General features: G+C 41.5%; 2 protein-coding genes across 2 annotated transcripts; one reads left to right on the top strand and one right to left on the bottom strand.

Moving 5' to 3' along the window:
- Window positions 1-1020: 1020 nt before the first annotated feature.
- LOC129091994 (ATP-dependent DNA helicase Q1-like) lies at window positions 1021-15622 on the bottom strand. The gene is made up of 16 exons (XM_054599736.1): window positions 15293-15622; window positions 14614-14697; window positions 13126-13344; window positions 12499-12577; window positions 11525-11703; window positions 11293-11399; window positions 10388-10586; window positions 10110-10276; window positions 9699-9780; window positions 9359-9507; window positions 8011-8128; window positions 7789-7927; window positions 7603-7694; window positions 7295-7511; window positions 6971-7100; window positions 1021-3582 (listed from the first exon to the last, which is right to left on the bottom strand). The coding sequence occupies exons 2-16, from the start codon at window positions 14636-14638 to the stop codon at window positions 2941-2943; spliced, it is 2544 nt and encodes an 847-aa protein (XP_054455711.1). The 5' UTR covers window positions 14639-14697; window positions 15293-15622; the 3' UTR covers window positions 1021-2940.
- Window positions 15623-15911: 289 nt separating this feature from the next.
- LOC129092003 (vesicle transport protein GOT1B) lies at window positions 15912-23487 on the top strand. Its single transcript, XM_054599746.1, has 5 exons — window positions 15912-16056; window positions 16634-16725; window positions 17711-17889; window positions 18262-18343; window positions 21919-23487. Exons 1-5 carry the CDS (start codon window positions 16032-16034, stop codon window positions 21955-21957), a joined length of 417 nt encoding a protein of 138 aa, XP_054455721.1. The 5' UTR covers window positions 15912-16031; the 3' UTR covers window positions 21958-23487.
- The last annotated feature ends 391 nt before the right edge of the window (window positions 23488-23878 follow it).

Here is a 23878-nt window from a genome sequence, read left to right as displayed (position 1 = left end):
GGGGAAAAACGACAGGTTGAATTATACCAGAATTCTCCTTTAATCAGAAGACAGGTAGGCTACAACCGGCACATTCAGGAAGCCTACAGTTTCAGCGCCACTTGTAAAGTCTCGTTTTATTACTCATTTGTATCTTGTTTGCACTATACTCTCTGCTGCTGTAATCCTGCAAATGTCCCCGCTGCGGGACTAATAAAAAGGATAAGATTATTTTATTTTTATTTTTTATATTTTTCTTGTTAACAAATCCCATGAAAAACCCAAATAACAATAAATCCTAACAAGTATATTGTGTGTTTTAAAGTCTCTTCTTCCTCTGAGCCATAGAGCTCCATTAAAAAACCCATCAGTGAGCTTCACTGTTGCTCTGGTGACATGTTCTTCATCATCATGAACACACACTCCAGTTTATTTAAACTCAATCTTACACACTGCCCTTCTGCCACAACTACTTTCTAAAGCACCCAATGTGGATTAATCCACAGCTGGAAATAGTCCCCACAAACACACCGTAAAAAAATCTAGAAAAGAAAGTCAAAACAAAAAAAGGATAAGGCCACCTCTTGATTTGATCAAAAACATTGGTGTTACAAATGTACTTCCTGACAAACCTTCACATACAGCTGACTGTTCCTCAGTGATGTCAAGCTGTGTGATTTCTGACTCACTAAGAACCCCTAATGATTTATACATTTATACTCAGGTCTCAGGCTGGGTTCATGTACCATGAAGCACCGCGCTTTGTCAATAGTGGCACAAGTAATAGCCGAGCTGTTCACACAAGAAGTACTTTCTCCAAGTCATTCTGCTTGAGTGCTGTTTCTGTCTCTCTCTGTGTGTGTGTGTGTGTGTGTGTGTGTGTGTGTGTGTGTGTGTGTGTGTGTGTGTGTGTGTGTGTGTGTGTGTGTTCCTCACTGTTCTAACTTAACGGACAAGCGCTCCATTGGTTTGCTCCCTGTATGCTATGAAGAGATGTAAAGGGTCCTCAGGTGGTTAAAATAAAGGACAGCAAAGCAGAAAGAACGTATATCTTAAGGTTACAGATACCTTTATTTGCTTCTGACAGCCCTCTAATATTTGCTGTGCTGCCTGTGACTTACTGGTTTCACATCTACCTGCCTAACAGAAATCCAAAAAAATAAACAAAAGATCACTGGCATAATTAACTGGCAGGAATGAACCTGGCAGTGACATCCTCAGTAGACACAGCATTGTTCACTGACAGGATCCAGCTGTGGTCAACAGACGGACCAACCAGTGGTTCCATTTACAGTCACATCTCCTTCACCTGTTAGCTTCAGTTCAGGACACATCTGATGCTCACACTGCTGTTAGGAATGAGATTTAATAACAACACAACACTTAGTATGAGTAGTTAACCAAATTGAGATCTGATTGTCAACACATGAACCAGGTCTCAAGACTAGCACTATGAAACAAACATACAGCAGAATAATAAACTGACAGAGCTGACCAAACAGTGCATTTTCTCAGGTGGATAATTGGTCAGAAGCTCGGTCAACACTAATCCATATTCATTTAGTCCGTTTGGGTCTCAGGGTCGGGTTCTGCTTCATCAGAACTTGTACAATGTGTTGACCGACCTTGTTGGGTGTTTATAGTCCACACTAGAAAGTGGAGTGAAAGCTGACTGTCATAGAGAGGGAGAGACAAACGGTATCGTTTCAGACAGTAAGTCTCACATATTCACATGAGAAGTGTGAAGAAGGCGTGAAGAAGGCAAAAAGAAGGCAATCCCCTGGCTAATCACTGCATGCAGCGTACCCCGACCAATCAAAGCAAGCTGATGCGTGATGTCATCGATCGTAGGTGCTGGGAAACCATTTCCAGGGACAATGGTGGTGAGTATGAAGAAAGGATTTACTGGGTTTCCCAGTTCCACCTCACAGAACCAGCAGCATCGTTCCTCTGTCTCCTCCATGTTCACTGTGTAGCGCTATGTGCTCCTACGGGTCACAGTAGGGGACAGCAGGAAAAAACATTCTAACATGCTAGTGTTTCTGTCTAGACATGTGAGACAGAAAAGAGAAGTACAGCTTTAACTCAAGGTCCAAGTCTAATAATGTACTCATAAAGACATCCAGTCTTCAACACAGCAGCTGAAGTATGAATTATGGAAAATGTCTATCAGTCCATGAAGGGTGAAGGCCATTTACATGTCTTTCTCTTACAGCATCTTTCACATTCTTATTACAGCATATGGTTACATTTAAGTCCATTGATCCTAATGATCCCAGGTCAGATCTGTGGCAGCATGTACATCAGTATCTTTGTGGATACTACCACCAGGTGGCTCCAGAGTCTGACATTTTGAAATCCTTCACATAGTGGCTTCTTAACTGGGACAGCTGAAAGAACCTTTGGATTACAGTAGTGCAGAAGCTCAAGTTTCATGATAGAGAGCTGCAGGAAGGAGTCCATAAACCTGAAAGTGACTCAGCAATTTTACACTTCATGTTCCCTTGTTTGTTGCTGGTTAGATGTCTGAAAAAAGGTCTGTGTTTAACACAAGCCGAGAGATTTGAACGTTTTGTTTTTTGATGTGAAATAGGTCAATGAACACCCCTCTGGAGAATTTAGAAGCTGTTAGTCTTGAAAAAAAGAGTCTAAATGAGATGACTACACGTCCTCATTAGAACACCAGTACTTTAGCTTAGTGGTGGTAACGTAAGGTCATGTGACCGTGGTGGAGTTCCGTTGTGAAGATTATTTTTGCTGAACAAAAAGTGTACGAATCATAAAGTTTGTTTGCCACAGAGATATTTTTCTGTAATAATCCAAAATGTAACGGAAGTATCCCATTGGCTTTGTGTCCAGGTTACCAGGCCGACACTGACTTTCTGTTAGCCTACAAACATTTGTCATCCCTGCAGCTGTCTATACACCTATGTGCATTAAATGGAACTTCACACTGTGCCGTCAGCGGTGAACCAGCTTCCTCCTGCCACTCACTCGGGTCCACAGGCTGCGAGCCGTCCGGGCGATGGTCAGCCTGCGGGGCAGACGGAGGCTCCTCAGAGGCTCCCTGATACATGCCAGCACCCCTGGCTCTGAGGGCTGCCCCAGGTATTCATGAGAAATGTGGTTAATTCTCTTCAGCTGTTTGCTGTAGTAGTTCCTCAGGTCACAGAGCTCTTCGGCTGCAGTCTCAGAGATGATGGAGGCGTGGGATGGAGAGCTGGGCGCCGTGTCATCCCCTGGGCCTTGACTGGAAACACCTGCTGCAGCACGGGGTTTCCTCCTCACTCTCTGAGGGGTGGTGGCTTTGCGTTTGGAACAAGGTTTAAGTGGATGTGAAGGTGTTTTCTGACCATCACTGTTATCTATAATGTTTATTTCAACATCAACCTCAATTCCATGTTGAGGCGTGATGGAGCTCCCTCTGTTCACCTCTTCCTCTCCAGGTCGGTGCGTCATCTGCTGCTGTGCTCTCTCGCTCTGTCGTCTGTTCTGGTTCCTCTGGTCTTTAAATACTATCACTTTGGGTTGTGGGGGACAGCTGTGGTCCATGACAACGGGGTCAAAGGTCTTATTAAGCTCTTCCTGATTGGCTGATGTGTCCTGTAACCATGTGAGAACCAAGTGTCAGTGAACAACAGGAGAAAAGTGAAACCAGTTCACTCACCATAACATTCATTACTTGCTGTCCTTTTAGAGTAAGCTACTATGCAATTCAAATAGGTAACGAAACAGAATGTCTATCCCTCTGTGAAGTCAGTAAGAACAAATGCTTCATGTTAGTGAAGGTTAGTGGGAGCATGGGCATCAGCACCACAGATCATGAGCAATAGGCTTGGGCGATAATATGGATACATTACATATTTAAATTTCTGTTAGAATTTGAAATTCAAAGGACATGCACTGTCCATCCTATCCACAGTGTGTCCTGTTCCTCATTAATGCATACAGCAAGCCAATTATACTCCATAGGTCACACTCACATGAATTATAAAATAGCTCTGTATACAGTTCTAATGTGCAGTGAATGTTTGTGATGTTCAGACTGTGAATCTCGTTTTGAATAGGCAGCTTCTTTAGACGGCTGGTGACTAGCACACTGTTTGCAGATGGAACATGCTGGAGGTGTTTTACTGTGTCCAGCAGCCACATAGAGGACATCATCCTACATCCATACACAAATGCATTAATAAGGAGCACATTAGTTGAGCTTATATTTTCCTGTAATTAGTGTCACCAGGAAGATTGATGCAATAACATAAACTCATACAAAACAGCAATAAGAGCTTCTGGTGCCAGAAATGTTTATCGCCCAAGCCTGCTGGTTAGGAACAGTTAGATGACATCATGCTTATTAATTGACAACTTATAAAGCGTTTAAATGACATAAACACAGATTCCTCCAGCACTCGAGACTGTCTGATCCAACAGTGAAGCATCCAGTCTGAGTGTGGACAGTGCCATGCTGATAGAAGCAGTAGTGAACAGAGTAAAGAATGAGGGACTGTACTTTGGCAGCGTGTCTTCTGGACAGGGCGGGGGGGGTTAGGGGAGGCCTGTCTTGACTTTCTTGGACACAGGGGCATCTCCACCACTTTGAACTGATCTCTTTCCCTCTTTGGCCTTGCCCCGGCCACTCACAGCTTTCACCTGCAGGTCATTAACAACAGTCTTTACCGGTGAGGTTCAAAGACCAGCATGAGGTGGATGGGGGGACACGAGAGGGTGGACACTCATGTCTGCACATGGACATACACAACAGAATCCTCCATTTGTCGTCACATGGCCGAGGCCGGGACCCCCTGAACTCAGATCATCATTCAGGGTCTTTGCAGGTATACATGGAACAGTTTAAGAAATCTAAAAGGGTCACACAGGCTTAAGTGGTCTGAACAGAACTGAACACCACATTTAGAATAATAGAAAAACAGATCCTCCTTTTGGGCTTAACTTGATAAATGACAAAGGTTAAAATCTAAGTCCAAAGCTTTTAACCACATCTCACAGTCTTCATCACCATCATCATCATTTCATACCTGATCACGTTAAAACTGAGCCAACTTTGATTTGCTGATGAAGACCAAGAGAGGCGTTTAAAGGTCGGGAAACAGAGAAAAGATAGTAAGTGGACTTTGTTAACTCTGAAGTGACTGGTAGTAGTAATACTGTAATGATGATGAATACATACGTCAGTAAAAAGCATCGATCCTTGTAAACAGCTGTGAAGATGACAGTGACAACATGAGAGCAGCAGTGGACTCTACATGTATCTATGATTAATCATGTTAGCTACTAATGATCCTCATCAGTAGCTGTGTGCTAGTGATCCAGCAGGGATTATCAAGGAACAGTCACAACAGTTAGCTTCAATTCAATCAGGACTTACCTCCATGGCTTTCTAAAAACAATTAGTAAAAGACACAATATGTTCAAATGGTGGCCAATATGCTCAGCTGGCAGACCCATGTGTACCTTTACCACAATGTTTGCTTTACAATAACAACTCTGATCAACTCCTTCAAGTCAGTTTACTTTTTTATACAGTAACTATTAGTTAACTCAGCAAGTCCTATGTTCACACTTTGTATGATTTTAATGTATGTAGAGTAGGGTTGGGCAACATTAGAACATTTATTGTGTATTTTTTAATGGAGTAAATACTGACTGACTGGAGATCTACTGGAGATGCAGCTGCTCATACGGCCGTAGACATCAGCTGGATAGCTTTGTGGTTCCAATCAAAATCCTTTCAAACCTCTTATCAAATTGGATTAGATTCATAGTTCCACATTAGCGAGTAACATTTCTTAATTACTACCTCAGCTAACTTAAGCTGAATGTTTTCTACCTCTCTCCTGCCTAATGAAGAGTAGGGAGAAACAGAAGGCTCAAAAAGTCTCACTCCTCTAACTATATCTCTCCTCAGAGTTTGGTTCTACTTTGACAAGTATCGTCTTTCCTCACATAGGAAACCACTCTCTCCCAATAATTAGAACAATGATAATACTACTACTAATAATACTAATACTAATAATACTAATACTAATAATACGTATAACAATATTAATAATAATGGTAATGCTTATACTCATAATAATACTAGTACTCTACTACTACTACTACTACTACTACTAATAATAATAATAATACGTATAACAATATTAATAATAATGATCATGATAATGCTTTTTTCCTCATAATAATACTAGTACTCTACTACTACTACTACTACTACTACTACTACTACTACTAATAATAATAATACGTATAACAATATTAATAATAATGATCATGATAATGCTTTTTTCCTCATAATAATACTAGTACTCTACTACTACTACTAATAATAATAATAATAATAATAATAATAACAATCATAACAGTAGTCCTACTACGACTTGTAACAATGATAATAATAAGGATAATGGTAATGATTAAAATAATAATAATAAGGATAATGGTAATGATTAAAATAATAATAAGGATAATGGTCATACTAATACTAATAAGCTGTTAGGAGGCCCAAGGACATGCTTGTTTCAGGGACACTTGATGACCTCATTTAAATAATTTTTGAGACCGACTCTGTGCGGCTTGCATAGGAGTATTTCACACAGCTCAGTCAAATCACCTCATACTTCAATCTGCATACTGGCTATTCTTTTATAACCTTGGCATCTAATTGTGGTTTTTTTATTTTCCACATTACCCAACCCTAAGCAAAGAGAGGCTTTTTAAAGCTCACTCTCAGCACTGACATGTTTGAAGAACAACATGAGATAAATGGAGTGCTGTAGACGTTTCACAAAGTAACTGGACTGCCAATAGAGGAGTGAGAGAACCGTGGAAAGGTTGAGTTCTTTCATAAAGGTATTTGAGTATCTTTGAGTTTTAAGAAAGAAAAAAAAAACTCCTCAGGCAATACATGCGTATGATGCACAATATCAGACAGTGTGGGACATCCGTTGGATATGTGACCAGCATTACTCACCACAGCAGACCCTGCCCCTGTTGACCTCATCTTCATGCTGAGTGTGTGAGCCTCGTTCTTCAGCAGAGGAGCTTTGCGGCCCAGCTTCATGTAGAAGTGGGTGATGTACGGAGTGAAGCTGAAATCCTCCCTGAAGTCACCACACAGAAATACATGCCAATGTCAGACAGAGTCTCAACGTGTTCCTCTTACAATCGATCCACTAGGAGCAGCCCTATTACAACTTAAACAATATTTACAGTCCATGACCATGTATTGGATGGTTTTGATTGGTTTTCCTACGCGAAAAAAGAAAGGAAGAAACAAGAGAAGATGACGAGTCACCTGAGGTATCCCTGCAGCAGCAGCATCACAACCACAGCTTCAGCCTGCGGCCGACACAGGGTGGTGGTCTGGATCATCTTCCTGCGCTTTGCTGGGCCTTTGCCTATCCACGCATCCACCAGCTTCAGCGGAGTCAGCTTTTCATCCACTGACGCTGCCAGCTCCACAATTTGCAGCACCTGCTTGGCATGCTGGGTAATTTCCAAGGTGGTGAAGTCTGGAAGGATAGAGGGCTGAAGTTGGCTTTTCATATCCCTTAAGAACATAGGCAACCATGAATTCTATCAAAGCACATCTCACACACACACCTTTTGCATTGCGGCAGGTATCACACATCTGGTTGCATCCTTCATCATCCCACACCTCGTCAAAATGAACAGCCATGAGAGAGCGCCGACACCTTCAAACAGCAAACACGAGATGCAATAGTCAGACAAGTCACAATGTGTGAGCCATCCTCTCTGACACTGTGTGACGTACTGAGAACCCGCTACCTGTCAACATTCTGGCAGTAATCCACTATCTGCAGCAGCTTCTTCTGACCAACGTTCTCCATCACCACCATGGTGCTGATCCTGAAGATATCAGAGAAGCCATAGTAGATGATGCAGTCTGCTTGTTGGTCGTCTCGCCCTGGAGACACACAGACAGGCATTCACTGAGCTGTACCAGTAGAAAGTAGTATTCTGTCCTGATAGGAGTGAAGCGGGGTCTACCTGCGCGTCCACTCTCTTGGTAGTAGTTCTCGATCGATTTACTGATGGTGTGGTGGATGACAAACCTGACGTCAGGCTTGTCGATGCCCATACCAAACGCCACTGTGGCTACCACCACCTACAGGACAAACAATGAAAAAAAGGAACTCAAGGGCAGCCGCACATACAGCTCTTATCATCTGTTGTAGGGCTACACAATATCAGAAAAAAACTGCAACATTTACCGTGATATGAAAAAATACTTTTCATCCTAAATTTAGTACATTTTCAAGTTTAAGCATCAATCGGCTGCACTATGAGGACTAAATTAAAAAGGCTAGATAAACAATTTGTACTCCAGTAAACGATTTAATCATAATCCGTCCATGACTTGAGACGGGTCAGCAGGGTTACCGACATCACCACAGACCAAGGACACTGACAAAATCCACGGTCCCAGGAAGCAGTGAGGTCTGGCAGAGGGGTGCTGTAAAGCTTATAGCTGGGGCCCTCCAACCTCCAACCCTGGCCTTAAAGGAACCCCTACTAGAGCCGGTTTGCGGCACACATGGACAGGCACACATGTTAATGTGCCCAGTGAAAGCCAGTCAGTACCGAGGAGAGGATCCTCCCGCAGAGCCGTCGCCTCCAGATGAATCCCCCGGGAAAACCCGGTTGAGAAAAGTAAAAATATTTAGGGGGAATAATGAAACCGTAGTGGGTCTAAGTATTGTCTGCAGGTAACTAATGGGAAACACTGGATTAGATATGGAAAACTGTGTTTTCCTTTTGTATCAAGCAGCAATATTGCTGTTTGTCACATCACACGTCCTGTGATGTCATGTGACCACTGTGCACATGAAGCTGCTGAAACTATATTTAGTGCAGCCCTAGTCCTTTCTTTTATTAAGGCTCCATTTTGAAGTTACTGCATGCTTATTACACAAAAATTAAACAATTATCCAATTAATTGATTAGTTGATGGACAGAAAATGTATCTGTTTATTTATTTTAAAAAAGGATAAACGCTGTTTCCACCCTCCAGTGTGAGGATTGCATCATTTGAAACTGAATCTCTGGGTTTTGGACTGTTGTTCAGACAAAACAGAACTTGTTTTGGGCACTTTAAATGATAAAGATTTTAAATCAAATGTCAAAAGTCAGATTTTGGTCTAATCTATTTTGACAAAATACGTACTTACTGTGATATGACTTGCGTAGTGATTACTACACTTTTCGCTAAGGTTTCTGAACATTTACAGTTCTGGGATCAGTTCCTTTTCCAGTCAACATAAACCAAAGAAGAAAGAAAATCTCAGCCCAATGTTTCACCCCTCAGGATACCTATAGGTGTAACGCACCCAAATACCTGGATTTTGTTGGAGGTCCATTTGCGGTGAACGCGGGACCTATCGTCGGGGTCCATGTGAGCGTGGTAGGGGAAGGCCAGGACGTCTCTCTTCTGGAGCGCAGAGGACACTGACTCTGCATCCTTCTGAGAGAACACGTACACGATCCCTATGACACACACGTCAGGGAACATGGAGAATGACTGCTCTGTATGTTACACACACAAATATAAATAAATCTATTTATCTATCTATCTATCTATCTCGAGGAGACAGAGACAGAGACAGAGAGAGAGAGAGAGAGAGAGAGAGAGAGAGAGAGAGAGATTAGCCTCAGCGTGGTGCGGTTTGCTGCAGTACCTGACTGATCCTTGTATCTGTTCTTGATCAGAGAGGCAACATCATCTATTGATGCATCATAGTTAGAGTCTTTAACCCGAACCTGAGAAACAAGCAGACTGTCAGTGTCACTGTACCAGTGTCTATCCAGGTTAGAGACTAAGTGGTTCAATTTATCAAGTTGGACAGGTTTCAAGTATAGATCACAGGTTTTTCTTAGGAACAGGTTAAATATGCAAATACACTAGTATGGTCTTCGATGTTTTGTAAGCACATTCAAGGCAGTAACGGGGTTTGATGGTCTGACAGGTCTGTTAGCAGGTGTGAAGAGCACACGACTGACTAAGAGACATCCGCTCTGTGTGTGCCTGAGTAGGAAGCAGTTGGCTGACAGGTGTGTGCATCAGAGAGTGCAGCTGCCATGGTTACCACCTCGTAGTAGAGATTGGTTCGGTTGAAGGACGCCGACAGTGTGATTGGCTGTGGCACACATAGGATCTTCTCACAGTCCTTGAGGACGCTGCTGGTTGCTGTGGCGGTGAGTCCCAGAAGGGGGACGTTGGGGAACTGCCTCTTCAGGATGCCCAGCAGCTTATAATCTGCACACACGCACAGGAACACCTTTATCAACCTTGAAGACAAACCTCGTATTTGATGAGAAGGGGGTTAGTGAGGTGGCCTCGGAGGACCTCTACTTCCACACATCTCACCTGGTCTAAAGTCATGACCCCACTGACTGCAGCAGTGAACCTCGTCCACAGCGATCCGACTCAGCAGGTCTGCGTTATGGGCTTTCTCAAGACGAGACATGAGCAGCTTGCTCTTGGCGATCTTCTCTGGAGTCACATACAGCAGCTTGAAAGGAGCTTTGGGATCCGTCATTCCAGCCATGACAGTCTTGGCATGCTCCTACATTGTTTTTTAGACATTTTGTTTTATTCATTTTTTTGACACCTTTAAAACTGACATTTTACATCAAAACATTAGTATTATCCATACAAATGTAAATACATTAAGAAAAATGTTTTGAACTCATTTTGACAAAACAAATGACTGTAGGGTTAATTTGTTCCCTTCATGTGAGCCTGTGTTTAATATAACTTCAGCCTCACACTCACAACTCATCTTAATACGGGTAGTTACTCAGTGCATATGTAAATTCAGAAAACATATTTGGAATCCACTCTCTCTTTGTGTTTTTACACACAGTACTATGAGACAGTGTTACTGCCCTTGACTGTCAGTTGGACAGATGACAAGGGACAAGAGACAAGGAGGGGGGAAAAACTGTTGGATACCTGAGGAACTTATTGCAATTCCTCCTACAATAACAATGAGTTCAGCAGTGACTGTATAAAGAGCTTGGAAGGAGTCCTGCACATCAACATGACCCACAAGCAGTAAGACGTCTCCTGCCTCCCTGCAAGTCTCAATATCAGCACACACTACGCAAAAGGTAGTGACTGTCTATGTTGCTTTTATACTGTAACTTATTTATCTTTGTGCAGAAAGTGTGAAAGTCTTAGTTGTCAAACAGTAGCATAAGACGAGATCAACAGCCTGAAAGGTGAGCTGAAGTGAAATAAATAGGCACAACAAGGTTGCCAGTGGTTACCCTGCTACTGGACGCATTCAGCATGACTGCTGGCACATCGATGGACTTCAGGTACATGATCTGGTCCTCCATCAGGGACACCAGGGGACTGACAACCAATGTAAAACCTGACAAGAGCATGTGATGTGATTACATTCAGGACCAAACAGAATGATCTGAGAAGTGATGTTTGAGCATGAGCAGTGTGAGGACATTGGTTTAGATCCAACCCTGTGCATATGTGTTAGCGTACCCTCTGAGCAGACTGCAGGCAGCTGGTAGCAGAGGCTTTTTCCTCTCCCTGTGGGCATTACCAGGAACAGATCTTTGCCTGACAGGGTCAGGTTGATGGCCTTCAGCTGTAGAGGTCTGAACGTGGAGAGATGGAACGAGTCCTTCAGGTGGCGCTCCACTTCTTTGGACCATGGAAATCTACAACACAACACAAGTCATCACAAGTCAACATACAACCTAAGTGAATCTCAAGCAGTTTTTATCATAACAACTCTGGACCTGATTCTCCAGACACACATGTAGCACATAACAGACGTCGTCCATGTCTGACTCGCCCTCATTTACTGGAAGTATTAGTTTGTTTTGGGGCGAGGGGTGGGACCTGGGTAGAGCGTGCAGGAGTCGGGACATGACACTGATGTAGTCGGTTCTTTATTTGGTCATAAATGATCAAGTCTCTTGCCGCTCCTTTGATTTGTTGGTTGATTCTGCCGTCGGTCTTTACCAACAGAAGTCCTTAAATCTCGTTGTATCTGCAGTTCTACACTGCTGTTGGCGTCTTTGTGTAAATGACCTCATCCTACTTTGCTGTCCTTGTTTTCTGTTTCTTATTTGTCTATTTCTATTTATGTACACTGAGAATGACGGAAAAAACTAAGTCAAATTCCTTGTATGCGCACGCAAATAAAGCTGATTCTGATTCTGAAATTACCCTCCTTCTTCACCCTCCGCTGGTTTCCTTCTAAGCTAAGGCCAGTGACCTCGCGGCCTCTAACATGACCCGGCCAAAATCACAACATGGCTTCTCCAAAGCAGGCGGCTGCATTCTGTAGAACGGCGCTACATGATCCCGACTCATTCCTGGCACATGATAGATGTAGCAGTGTAGTACCCAGGATTTAAGAAGAGGTGACGAAACTTCTCTCCCCCTTAAAGAGAGAGTAGCCCTGACGATGTTAGACGACCAGACCACCAAGTCGATTGTTACATTACGTTACTTCACACCACATCACGACACCACAGCACGAGAGCTGAACAGGAAGTAACATCGAGGAGTTACTGAAAACTGAACCTGGAGGAATGGGACGTAAATGGGAAGGACCCAGCAATAGTGACAGACAACTTTACTAAATGCAAGGCATCTATATGTAAGTTAAGAGTTGTCAGTGACACAATTTGAAAAGAATACAGTATATTATTTTGTTGTGGCAAGTGCATTTTAGTAAAAAAAAAAGTGTTCTGTGGCACAATGAGAAAACAAAATGCACTTTATTTTCATATCATTGTTTATTGCAAGTGCATTTCAGTTCAGTGTGTTCTCTGCTGAGTGACTGTGGAATGCAAATACCTTTTTGAAGTAGTTTTGGTGCAATCCGTCCTCTAAATTATCAATATGTGATGTAGGTATTAGACAATCCAGGTCATATACAGCAAGTTGCATTTTCAGCTCTATTTTTACATTTTCATTTAAAAAAAATTGGATTAGTGCTTTACAATACACAGCCCTAGTTTAAACTGACTTAGGTTGCAGAGCATGTGCGAAATGTAAAATGTGTGAAGAGTATAAAAGGATAAAAGCGTCTGCTAAATGACTGTAATGTAATGTAATGTAATGAGTACCTGTGCCATCATAGAGCTTCATCTCCTGCTTGCTCAGTACTGGATGAGCTCCAGATGACTTTGAGGATGACGGCTGTGCAGCATCACAGGCCTCCTCCAGTTGCTGCAGAAGTGCATCTTTACGACCGGTCAGCTCAGCCTGCTTCTGCAGGAGATCTGTAATCTGCAGCTCCACCAATTCTAGCTCCGCCTCCAAAGAGTCCAGCTCCGCCTGCACATCTGAACAAGAAGGAACACAGCAGGAGCACTGTTAGAGACCATGACTCTGAGCAGATATGGGTGTTGACACGGACACGTAAGAGGAGATGAGGTAGTTGCAAAGGATGTGTAATGCAGCCTATTTTACATTGATTTCCCTGTTTTAATAAGGGAAATATATAATATATAATATACCTATATGCAAGTGAAGACATTTCATCATGGGGGGATGTGTGTAGCAAATGTCACAACAATCCATATACAGTTGTTGAGACCTTTATCTCAAAATGAGTGTGTACCAAACTGAGTGCCAGAATGAGTGAAAACTTTGATCTGCTGGTGGTGCTTGAGGAAAGGTCAGGGGGTCACCTGGTCCTCTGAGCAACATGGGTATCTGTTCCAAGCTGCAGACCAATCCATCCAACAGTTGTCATGATATTTCAATGAAAGCCCAAACTGTTAACCTGCTGGTGGCCCTAGAGGAGTCACTAGGGGGCCTTTCTCATTTCCAGACTCCTGCCTCCTCGTCACCTTGTCTCCTCGCTCCTCTGGATGTGACACGGAAATCTATCTTAGCGCTCAATCTCGAAGAACATCCCAATTCCTAATATGCATCTGGAGGAGCAAGGTTTAGTGATTGAGGAGGCGAGGAAACACCTGTCTATCCTTTTCCAAAGTTTTTTGAGCACCCTTAGACAAATAAAAGAGAGTGACATCACAGCTGGAATAATCTCAAACTATAGCAGGACTCTACAAATGTAACTGTTCCTTTTGTAATCATAAATTGTAATTATGTAAGAAGATCTAACTCTCTGTCCACGGAAGCGTAGCACCCAACCTCCAGTTCCCCCTCAGATAAACACCGTGGCTCTGACAGCCCTTTAACTGAGCTCACTCCCAAGAAAGGATGTGTCGTTTGTGAAATGCATGTTGTCATTAATCCTAATAATGATAATAGGTATTAAAAAAGGTATTATAATAGGTATAATTTTTTTTACTCAGGTATCTCCCAAGAAAGGATGTGGAGGAGGACTGTCAGGTCTCACACCTGCACAGCTAATGATCTCATTCCTTCTCTCGGTCCCTCCCCCAGTGTCCCTTTAGAGCTGAGGCAGGGTGTAGTCTCTCATCAGTTCCCATGAGATCGACCTCCTCTTGTACAATGATCACTGCAGGATTATCACAGAGAACTGTGGAAATGTTTACATCTTTGCACATTTGGGTTTCCAATGAGGTTTGGTTCATTTTTCATGCAAATTAAAGTGACTTAAAGTGGAAGAACAGACCTACCATTAGTTCTGCCACCTCCATCCATATTTCTCAAGATTGACTTGCTGGGTAAGGAGCCAACCAAAGAGATGTTGATATGGTTCCCTGTCAAACAAAAAGGCATTTCAATGAAATGCAGTTTCCTTTAACCTTTCATTCACTTTTCACAAAGAACTACTGGGTTTCCAACTGGACCCCGTGTGCTCAGATGAGAGGCACACACTGGGGCTACATCTGACCTTTAGTTTTGATGCTCGTTTAGTTATTGCTTTGTTGTGTGAGTAAATAGCCTACTTCTACTTATTTGTGGTTTACATTCAATCATTTGATTTTTACATACATTATTATATTCTTATTTTCAATGACTGCCAGTTCACCTATAAAAGGCGCAGTGAAACCAGTTCAAAGCTTCATCTACTTCCAGTTAGCCAATATTAATAGTTGTTACAAAGTCACGTTATATGCCACATTTGGTCCCCTTAACATTAACCCACATAACTGACCGTAACTAGTTGCACACGTTCCTTTATCGCAGGGCAGCAGGTTCACTGAGCGTGTTGATGAATATATTAATTAATGTTATTCCGGCCTTCGCTGCCACCTTCTCCAGCCAACTCGATAAAGCTTTGCTACCCACTATGATGTGCTGCTAAAACTTCTGGGCCAAGATTTTGAAAAAGCATTACATAAAATGACAAACCATTCAGTCACTCCGTCCAGGCGCCGTTGCTGTTGTGGACTCCACTTCAGCGTTGCCAGAGAAGAAGAAGAAGAAGAAGAAGAAGAAGAAGAAGAAGAAGAAGAAGAAGCTGAGCCGAGCCGACAAAAACTCACGCAGGGGGAACTCGGCCCTGTGTTTCGTCTGCCAGGATGACTAAAAGAGCCACTTCCTGCTGCAGGAGTGTCACACTAAGGAGTGTCACAATAAAGCGTATTTAGGCTATGTTTGATGTATGACCTGGGAGGCCTGATTCAAAGCAAGAATATCCTGGTATCTGAAGTCCTCATCAGCAACGCCTTAAGGGACAAACACAGGGCAACAATATCCCAACTTTAAATGTGATGCATTCAAGATCCATTTCCAGTGAAAATTGACAAAAACCTTTGGGGGTTGAAGTGTGTCTCGTTTTCCGTAAATAATCTCTTAGACGGTAGATGTATTATTCTGATCACTGTTGCAGATGCTAAGATTATTTATTAAAACAATAGAGTAGCGAACTCTATGAAACAACTAAGGCGTCGAAGTCAAGTTGCAATGTTGAATGCGACAAAGCGCTACTCCGGAAGCTGACATGACGAGAAGGTGTGTTTCCGGAAGACGTGGCTGTTGCTGCACTGGCAGCTGTCATCCAAATTATTCTTAGAGGAGTACTTGAATGCTACGTTAATATTGTTTCTATTTTATTTTTTTTATCTCCGTACGTTTATTTGGCGTCAAGATGATTTCGCTAACGGACTCCCAAAGTAAGCCCATTTGTGTTCAACCATCTCTGTAGGTTTCTTTCCTCTCTGTGACACCGGCTTCATATCAGCTGCAGCAGTTGGTTAACTAGCAATTAGCATTCACTGCTCGGAAAGTTAGCTTTTTTTTTGTTCTGCCATGGCGTGCCATAAATTAACCAATGGCCCAAATAGCGAACAGCTAACTCTTACTACTAACTGCGTGGCTCCTAGCGAGTCCTTTACTGGAAAGGAACATACGTCCATGTAGTCATGAGGGATCAAAAGCTTTGAGAAGCTTCAGATAGAGAGGGACCAATTAAGGTCCAGTGAAAGCTCCAGTGATATTACTATCTGCAGTTTCACTGTTGTTTATTAGAAATATTTACCTTATGTCAACGCGGTACTCATGAAAGTTTTGTCAATTCAAAAATAACGAACCCATACTGTTAACGCTAAATTTGATTTACCAGTAACCAGTATGACATGCAGAAAGTGCACAACGTGTTAGGGAGGTGTCAAATATCATAATTCATCTGAGGATGTCCAGCTCTAAACTCTGGAATAATGAGCCTTCCTGTGGTATGTGTGTGTCCTGCAGAGATTGGAATGGGATTAACAGGCTTCGGCGTGTTTTTCCTCTTCTTCGGGATGATCCTGTTCTTTGACAAAGCGCTCCTGGCTATTGGAAATGTGAGTGTTTCTGCTTCATTCAACTGATATGATATATGATGTTGAGGAACTTACAGGTGAAACTTCTAGTTCAGATTCATCAGAGAAATAACTTTTCAGTCATTCATCTTACATGTTCGTATGTATCTGCAAAGCTTTTATCTAATATATCATTAACGTGGAGATCCATCCTCTGCTTTTCACAATCATGAGCAGTTTATCAGCTCTTACCTGGTTAACAGTGCCACATAAGTCACTTCAAGACAGCCTCAGCGCACTAGTAGAAACAAGCACTCACTATGTTTGTATGGCATTCAAACCACCAGCATGAGCCCTCAGTAGAATCCGATTCGGCTAACTGGCACAGTTGCCTCTAACTGTTAGAAATGGGGGACTCCCCATTGGAGACAGAGGAAAAAAGCATAGTCAGAATTGAAGCAGCAGAAGTCTTTTGTCATGGTCAAACTCCAAAATCACAGGATACTACATTTCCCATAATGCAATTTCATTATAATCTATTTGTTCGATCCTCCATCCCATGTACACTAGGATGTGTTCCAACTCCCCATCCCCGTTTTGTAATGCAGACTCTCTGTTTAAGTTTTAAGTCACTTAACCAAAACGGAGATAACCTTGATGACGTAGCTATGACATCATCAGGGTTATTTTGTCAGACTTCACAAAGCTCCTCCTGAGCCACAGAAGACGTTTTTTACCGGTAGTAGAAATAATAATTACCATAACACTCAGATAGACATCTGTCATTTAAAGATCAATAGCGTTAAATTAAATTTCATCCCTAGTCCTTATATTGATACTAGCACAAACCTGTGCTTTCTTGCTGTTTGTTTGGATGCTGCACCCAAGATGCACTAGAAAAAGGGACTACAACTGAAATAAACTCTTCAGTCAAGATGAAGGAAAAGGTGGGGGTGTCCCTGCAGTTTCAAAGGACCAATACTGGACCATTCTCTAATACTGGACAACCCCCGTTCTTTCACTGTAGATCCTGTTTGTTGCTGGACTTGCCTTTGTCATCGGGCTGGAGAGGACCTTCCGCTTCTTCTTCCAGAAGCACAAGATGAAGGCCACCAGTTTCTTCCTGGGAGGTGTGATTGTGGTGCTGATTGGCTGGCCCATCATCGGAGTTGTGCTGGAGATCTACGGCTTTTTCCTCTTGTTCAGGTAAGAGGAACCAAAGGGGGGCACCAGCTGAGAAACAGAGCAGTGGGTGTGGAACTGGCGTTAATGCCAGAACCTCCCACTGAAGGTCATCACTGGCTGGAGAAAAGAAGTGTGTCACAGACGTTACAGGAGGATGTTTTTACCCTCCACAGGACAACAATGGGATTATGAGTGTAACTGTCTACAGGACAGAACACCCAGAAAAACAAGGCAGTTTTTTTTATTTAATGAGAGAGTTTTAATGTTGCAGGCAAATCATTTTTGATTGTTCATGTTTCCATGTTATTATTTGTATCTCTCTGTTGCATGCAGTTATCTATATTAGGACTCTGACTAACCCCTCCCTCTCTCTTTCCCCCTCATCACATGCAGGGGTTTCTTCCCAGTTGTAGTGGGCTTCATCAGAAGAATACCCGTCCTGGGCTCGATTCTGAACCTGCCCTTCATCAGTGGAGTATGTATTACCAGCACTGCAGTGATCCTGCAGCTCTGCTTTGTTTACACGCAGCATGGCTTTTCCTTGTTTATTAATCACCCTGTTCAAACACCACAAACACCACAGATTACCAAACTGTTTGGATCCAATGACAGCTCAGCTTCTGCACATTTCAGCTGCTTAAATAAAACAATGCTGTTTGGATTAGTAACACTGCCTGTTAATGTAGTTTAGATTCATTCAAGGGACTCAAAATCTGAATGTACATCGTATTTCAACAACAAAAGGTAGTTTGGGAAATTAAGTGATGTCGGTGTCATCTGGGCTCTAACTCCACACTGTTAATCAGAACGATCGGTTGTAGCACAAGTCAGGTTTGTGGCCAATGGACATGCTCCAATCATGCTGATGTGTGGGTAGCTTTGTCTTGAGGTGAATGTCTCTCTGTCTGTTTTTTGTTAAAGCCTTCCTAAGGCTCTGAGGACAATCAGCAGTCGTGGTCAGTCACTGCCGATTCTCCCTTGCATGCTAACATATTTAATACGCTTTGCAATATTCAGAAAACAAGTAGCTCATGATAGACTTTTGTTGCTCATGATTCATTTATTCATTTGGCTTTAAAGGCACACACCGCAGGTAAACCAAGTTTCAATTACAAATGTTCAGTCCAAGTCATTTATGGTACTTATGTTTTTGTTTTTTTACTTGAATTTGTGCGTGGAAAGTGAGGTTGGAAAAGGTCCTGCTGGAAGTTTGATGGCATAGAGACTTGTGATCTTCTGTAGACATATTAGTGCCAAGATCTCAAATCATGTCTTTTTGTGAAGAAGTTTATACAGCCTCTAGTGTTACTGTATATTTAAGTGGACGATGCAACAAAGCTTATAATTTACTGTTGCCCTGGCCAGGTCTCCTTTCAAAGAGCGTTATGACTTCATTTTGACCAACAGAACACTACGACAGCTTCCTCTATTTAAGAAGCCACTACAACCAGCAAAGCGACCTGCAGAAAACAGCTTTCCAATCCATTAATCAATCAAACTGTATAGCACCTTTCATACAGGTTAGTGCAGTGCAAAGTGTTGTTGAATTCAACAGTTAAAGAATTTGAGACCAATGCAAGACAATCAAATGATAAAAATGTGATAAAATAGAATTTAGGGCTATAATAGTAGTAATAGTGGTTACAGCATGGAATAAGAAAGAATTCAATAAAATAAGTGAATAAATAATTTCAACGTCTATAAACCGTTATTAACCAAAGGCCTGGATGAATAGGTAGGTTTTAAATTTAAAAATGGTCACACTTCTATCAGCTCTCAGATCCTCAGGCAGACTGTTCCAGCGGCTCAAAGCGCAAAACCTAAAAGCTATCTCACCAACGGTTTTAGTCCTGCACCGGCTCATACACTGTTAGCATGAGAGACATACAGTATATGTCAGTGAAAGACCATGAAGTTTAAAGACATTTAAAAGAAAAAAAAGTTCTGAATCCTCTGGAGCTAATTGATAACAGTTTGGTAGACCAGACAGGAGAGTGTTACAGTAATACAGAGAAATGGTAGTACTTTAGCATTTTATTTTATGCGATAACAATGCAGATTAAGTGAAATACCCAAATGAGCCTTCAAGTTCAGATTTTGGACAAAGACCAAGGTTTCTTGGCGTAGGCCTTGGGTTTGTCCTAGGGAATTTAATTTTGCAACCAGTTTCTCTCTCTGAGCTTTAGAACCTGACTCAAATGTCAGCTTTATCCTGGTTGAGCTGTTAAACGTTTTGGGACATCCAAACATTCATATCTAAAATAAATTTAAAAGGTGAATCAATTGATCCGGTGTCATCAGGAGACACTGCCACGTTAAGTTGTGTGTCATCTGCATAACTATGGAAAGAGATCATGTGTCTCCTGATGACATCAGCAACGGGCAACATATATAGTTATAAGAAGTGGCCCTAAAATCGATCCTTGGGGCACCCCACAGGTTATTGTGGAGGTTTTGGAAAGGTTATTATTAATTAAAAAAGGGACCTTCTGCCAGAGAATTAACAGGAAAACCAGTTACAGACGGTCCAGTATGATTCCTCAGTCTATTTCAAAGTATTTTGTGATCATTACATTACATTACAGTCATTTAGCAGACGCTTTTATCCAAAGCGACTTACAGGAAGTGTATTCAGTCACCAGAGGTCATAAGTGCATCTCCTTTCTTAAACAAGCATCTTAAAGCATAAACCAGAGCAAAAGTATAGTGCAGGAACAAATTACTACGAAAACAATAATTGCAACAGACTAATACGAATACAATAAGTGCTACAAACTAATACGAATAGGATAAGTGCAGTAAACGAATACGAATACAATAAGTGCAGCGAACTGATATGAATACAATAAGTGCAACAACTAATACGAATACAATAAGTGCAACAACTAATACGAATGCAATAAGTGCTACGAGGATCAGATGTGTTAAAAGCATTACTCAGATGGAGAAGTACCAACACTGATGATTTATATGATGAGTATATGAATGTATCCTAATGTCATTGACTACTCTCACTAGGGCTGTCTCAGTGCTATGATTAGCCAAAAGTAACAGTTTTCAAAATAAAACCCCATAAAACGAAATTTTCAAACCCACAGTCATTGTTGTTAATAGGATAACATTGTAATAACAGCTTGCACAGTCAATACTGTTCAAAAAGTAAACTTAAAAAAAAAACTAGCTTGGCTTGCCTCGTAGGTTTAAGCGGTCAACAGTGCAAATTTCAAAGTTCACAAAATTGAACTTGCTCTACGTTAAAGCTCTGTGGATCTTAAACCTATTAAACACTGCTTGTCCATTCAAAAGATGTAGCTTCACTCCAACTTGGCCTTGTAGAGGCATGATTTGTAGAAACTGATATTATTTGTTTGTTTGTTTGATATTTAAATTAAAGGTCTTAATAGAAAAAATAGACAAAAAGACAAATCATTGTATTCTTTAATTACAAACTGTTAAGTCATTCCACAGAAATCTGCACTCATTTGTTGTTTATTTGGTATTTGGGACAGTTCAAAATAAAGATAAAACGTCACTATAAACACACCAAGAGGCTATTTTTCATCTTTTGGTCCAGTCCTTGGACAGATGTTACAAAGTCACGCTAAAAATATAACATAAGTAACATAAATAATTACAAAAGTTATGCATCATTCATGCTTTGTAGGAATGCAGAAACAACAATAACAGAAGAGAGAATATTAATGAGTAGAAACATAATTCACGACACCCTTATACTACATATATATATATATATATATATATATATATATATATATATATATATATATTATGAAAAAACTTCAATGAAATGAATGAAATACTGCGAATCATTTCTAAATTGGTAATAAGAAAACAAGCAACAATGCCAGGGAGTGATTCAGTTTGTCCCGTTTACCTGTGGTGTGTCCCCTTTAGTCATGCATGCTTTCCGTTATAAACTGCTTCAGGATAGTGGGCCGTAAGGTCTGTGTGTCAGATCATCCTGTTTACATGAGAGAAGCTCAGAAGCAACCAGTTGACACTAAACACGATTTCTTTGTTTTCTTCCAGTATGTGGACAAAGTGGGCGAGAGCAACACCATGGTATAACAGTGACTTTTTGTACCCAGAGGTGGCTTTTTGAGTACAGCAGGTTTTCTAAAGCAACACCATCTCCCACGGGGCTGATTTACAGCAGCTAAGGTTATACGTTCAGATCCCTCCCCCCTCCAGCAGGCAAAGACTGCTGTCTGTCTGTCTACCATTCCACTGGTCAGTGCTACCAATCAAAGGTTCATCAGAGCGTTGCACCACCAGTCTGTTACTAAAGGGTGGATTTACTGAGGTCACTACAATAAATACTTCAATGCCATTGATCCCGTCACCATTGAGTCCATCTGGCACGAAAATGGAGGATGCAAGACTCAGTCTACGTGACTTTCCTACTCTGTGGAAGAAACCACTGACCACCACAAAGGACGAGGAGTGGACCGACAGCTTGCAACGTTGCCACATTTCTGTGCCTGTGCTTTGACCTTATTTGGACAAAGGCTTTTAAGTCCAATGGTTTGTCTCTTTGCATATTTTCTGTGACACTTTGTTTTTGTCCCGCAGCTGTTTAAATACCAAGTGTGTCTTTTGCAATATTTTCCCTTTGTTATGTGTCATTTCTGTTTACAATTGGCTAATGAGTACTTAGGTATGAACATTTTTTTGAATCATCTGCGCTTAGCTTCATAAATAGTGAGGTGCTACGGGATCATACTAGTATTTGTTACTATATGTTATTTTGACTACTACTAAAGTTTGGTCACACCAGAAAGTGGCATAACCAACTGTTATGATGACATGTGAATGGTCCATCCAGGTGGTGCTAGAAGCTTGGTAATGTAGTGACCACTCATCAGGCCTCGCTAGCAAACTACGGTAGCTGGTCAGCTAACGGCTAAAATGCTAGCCCTTGGCGGTCACAAAAGCTCTCCAAGCTAGTTGGTTTGCTAATTATAAGTAGCAAGCAAGGTAGCTCATACTGAAGGTTGAGTTTATTCAAGAAACACATTTCCTTACTGATAACAGTATCAAACAGGACAGTATAACAGGGTTATATCAAAGGGATTTACACCAGTTTTCTTTAAAGCATAATCATTTTCTTATGAAAGCCAAAACTATGTAAATGAGAGCCAACTTGTAGTAGAGTTATCCCATAATGGACTTAAACATGTAGACTACTGGTATGGTCCTGGTTTCTCACTCAAGAAGTCTGATCAGTGGTTCAGAACAGTCCATTAAGTCTTTGTGTAAAGAAATGAACTTACACTGAAGCAGCTGCAGCTTTACCTGTTTGTGGACCTCCAGAGATTTTCTATGTAAATTACCATTGTTTTAACAGATAGCCCTCTAGTCTTCTCATCATTCTTTTGCCAAATGAATATCCTTAAACTCTCTATTGATCTTTAAATGTTCAGATTCCCCTGTTTTCTTTCTTTGTGGGAGAGAATCAACCACAACAACCCAGGAACTGAATAAATAAACCTCCTCAATTGTGGGTCTTTGTGCTCAGTTAGTTACCTGTGAGATGGCAATGTTTTGCTGTATGTTGCTTTTGTAAATAAATTATGGAAGTTAGCTTTGTATCTGCCATCCATCTGGTTTCTGGTCATTTATTCCTGTCTTGTCATTGACTCTTTACACACACTGTAAATCAGATGTTTCAATATCCACATGTTTATTTGCATAATGTTCAAGCAGTAGGACCTTTAGGGTAACTGTTCAAAGAATATATGTTCAGTGGATGTGGGCTATCAGTCTGCCCATCCATCACTTTGGTGCATGATATAGATGAGAGAATAAAACCTGAATGAATATTTGTAGAACATACTGAATACATGGCACAAAAGATGGGAATTGTTAACAAATCAGGAAATTATGGAACATATTTGGAAGAATATCCCTCCAGTAGAGTGGCAGTGTCTCAGTGGGTAGAGCAGGTCCTTTGACCAGAAGGTTAGCAGTTCCATCCCCAGATCCTACT

The sequence above is a fragment of the Anoplopoma fimbria genome, chromosome 1 (genome assembly GCF_027596085.1).
Source record: "Anoplopoma fimbria isolate UVic2021 breed Golden Eagle Sablefish chromosome 1, Afim_UVic_2022, whole genome shotgun sequence".
Lineage (NCBI taxonomy): Eukaryota > Metazoa > Chordata > Actinopteri > Perciformes > Anoplopomatidae > Anoplopoma > Anoplopoma fimbria.
The sequence above is the reverse complement of the archived record's forward strand: the minus strand, read 5'-3'. Positions and strand labels throughout refer to the sequence as shown.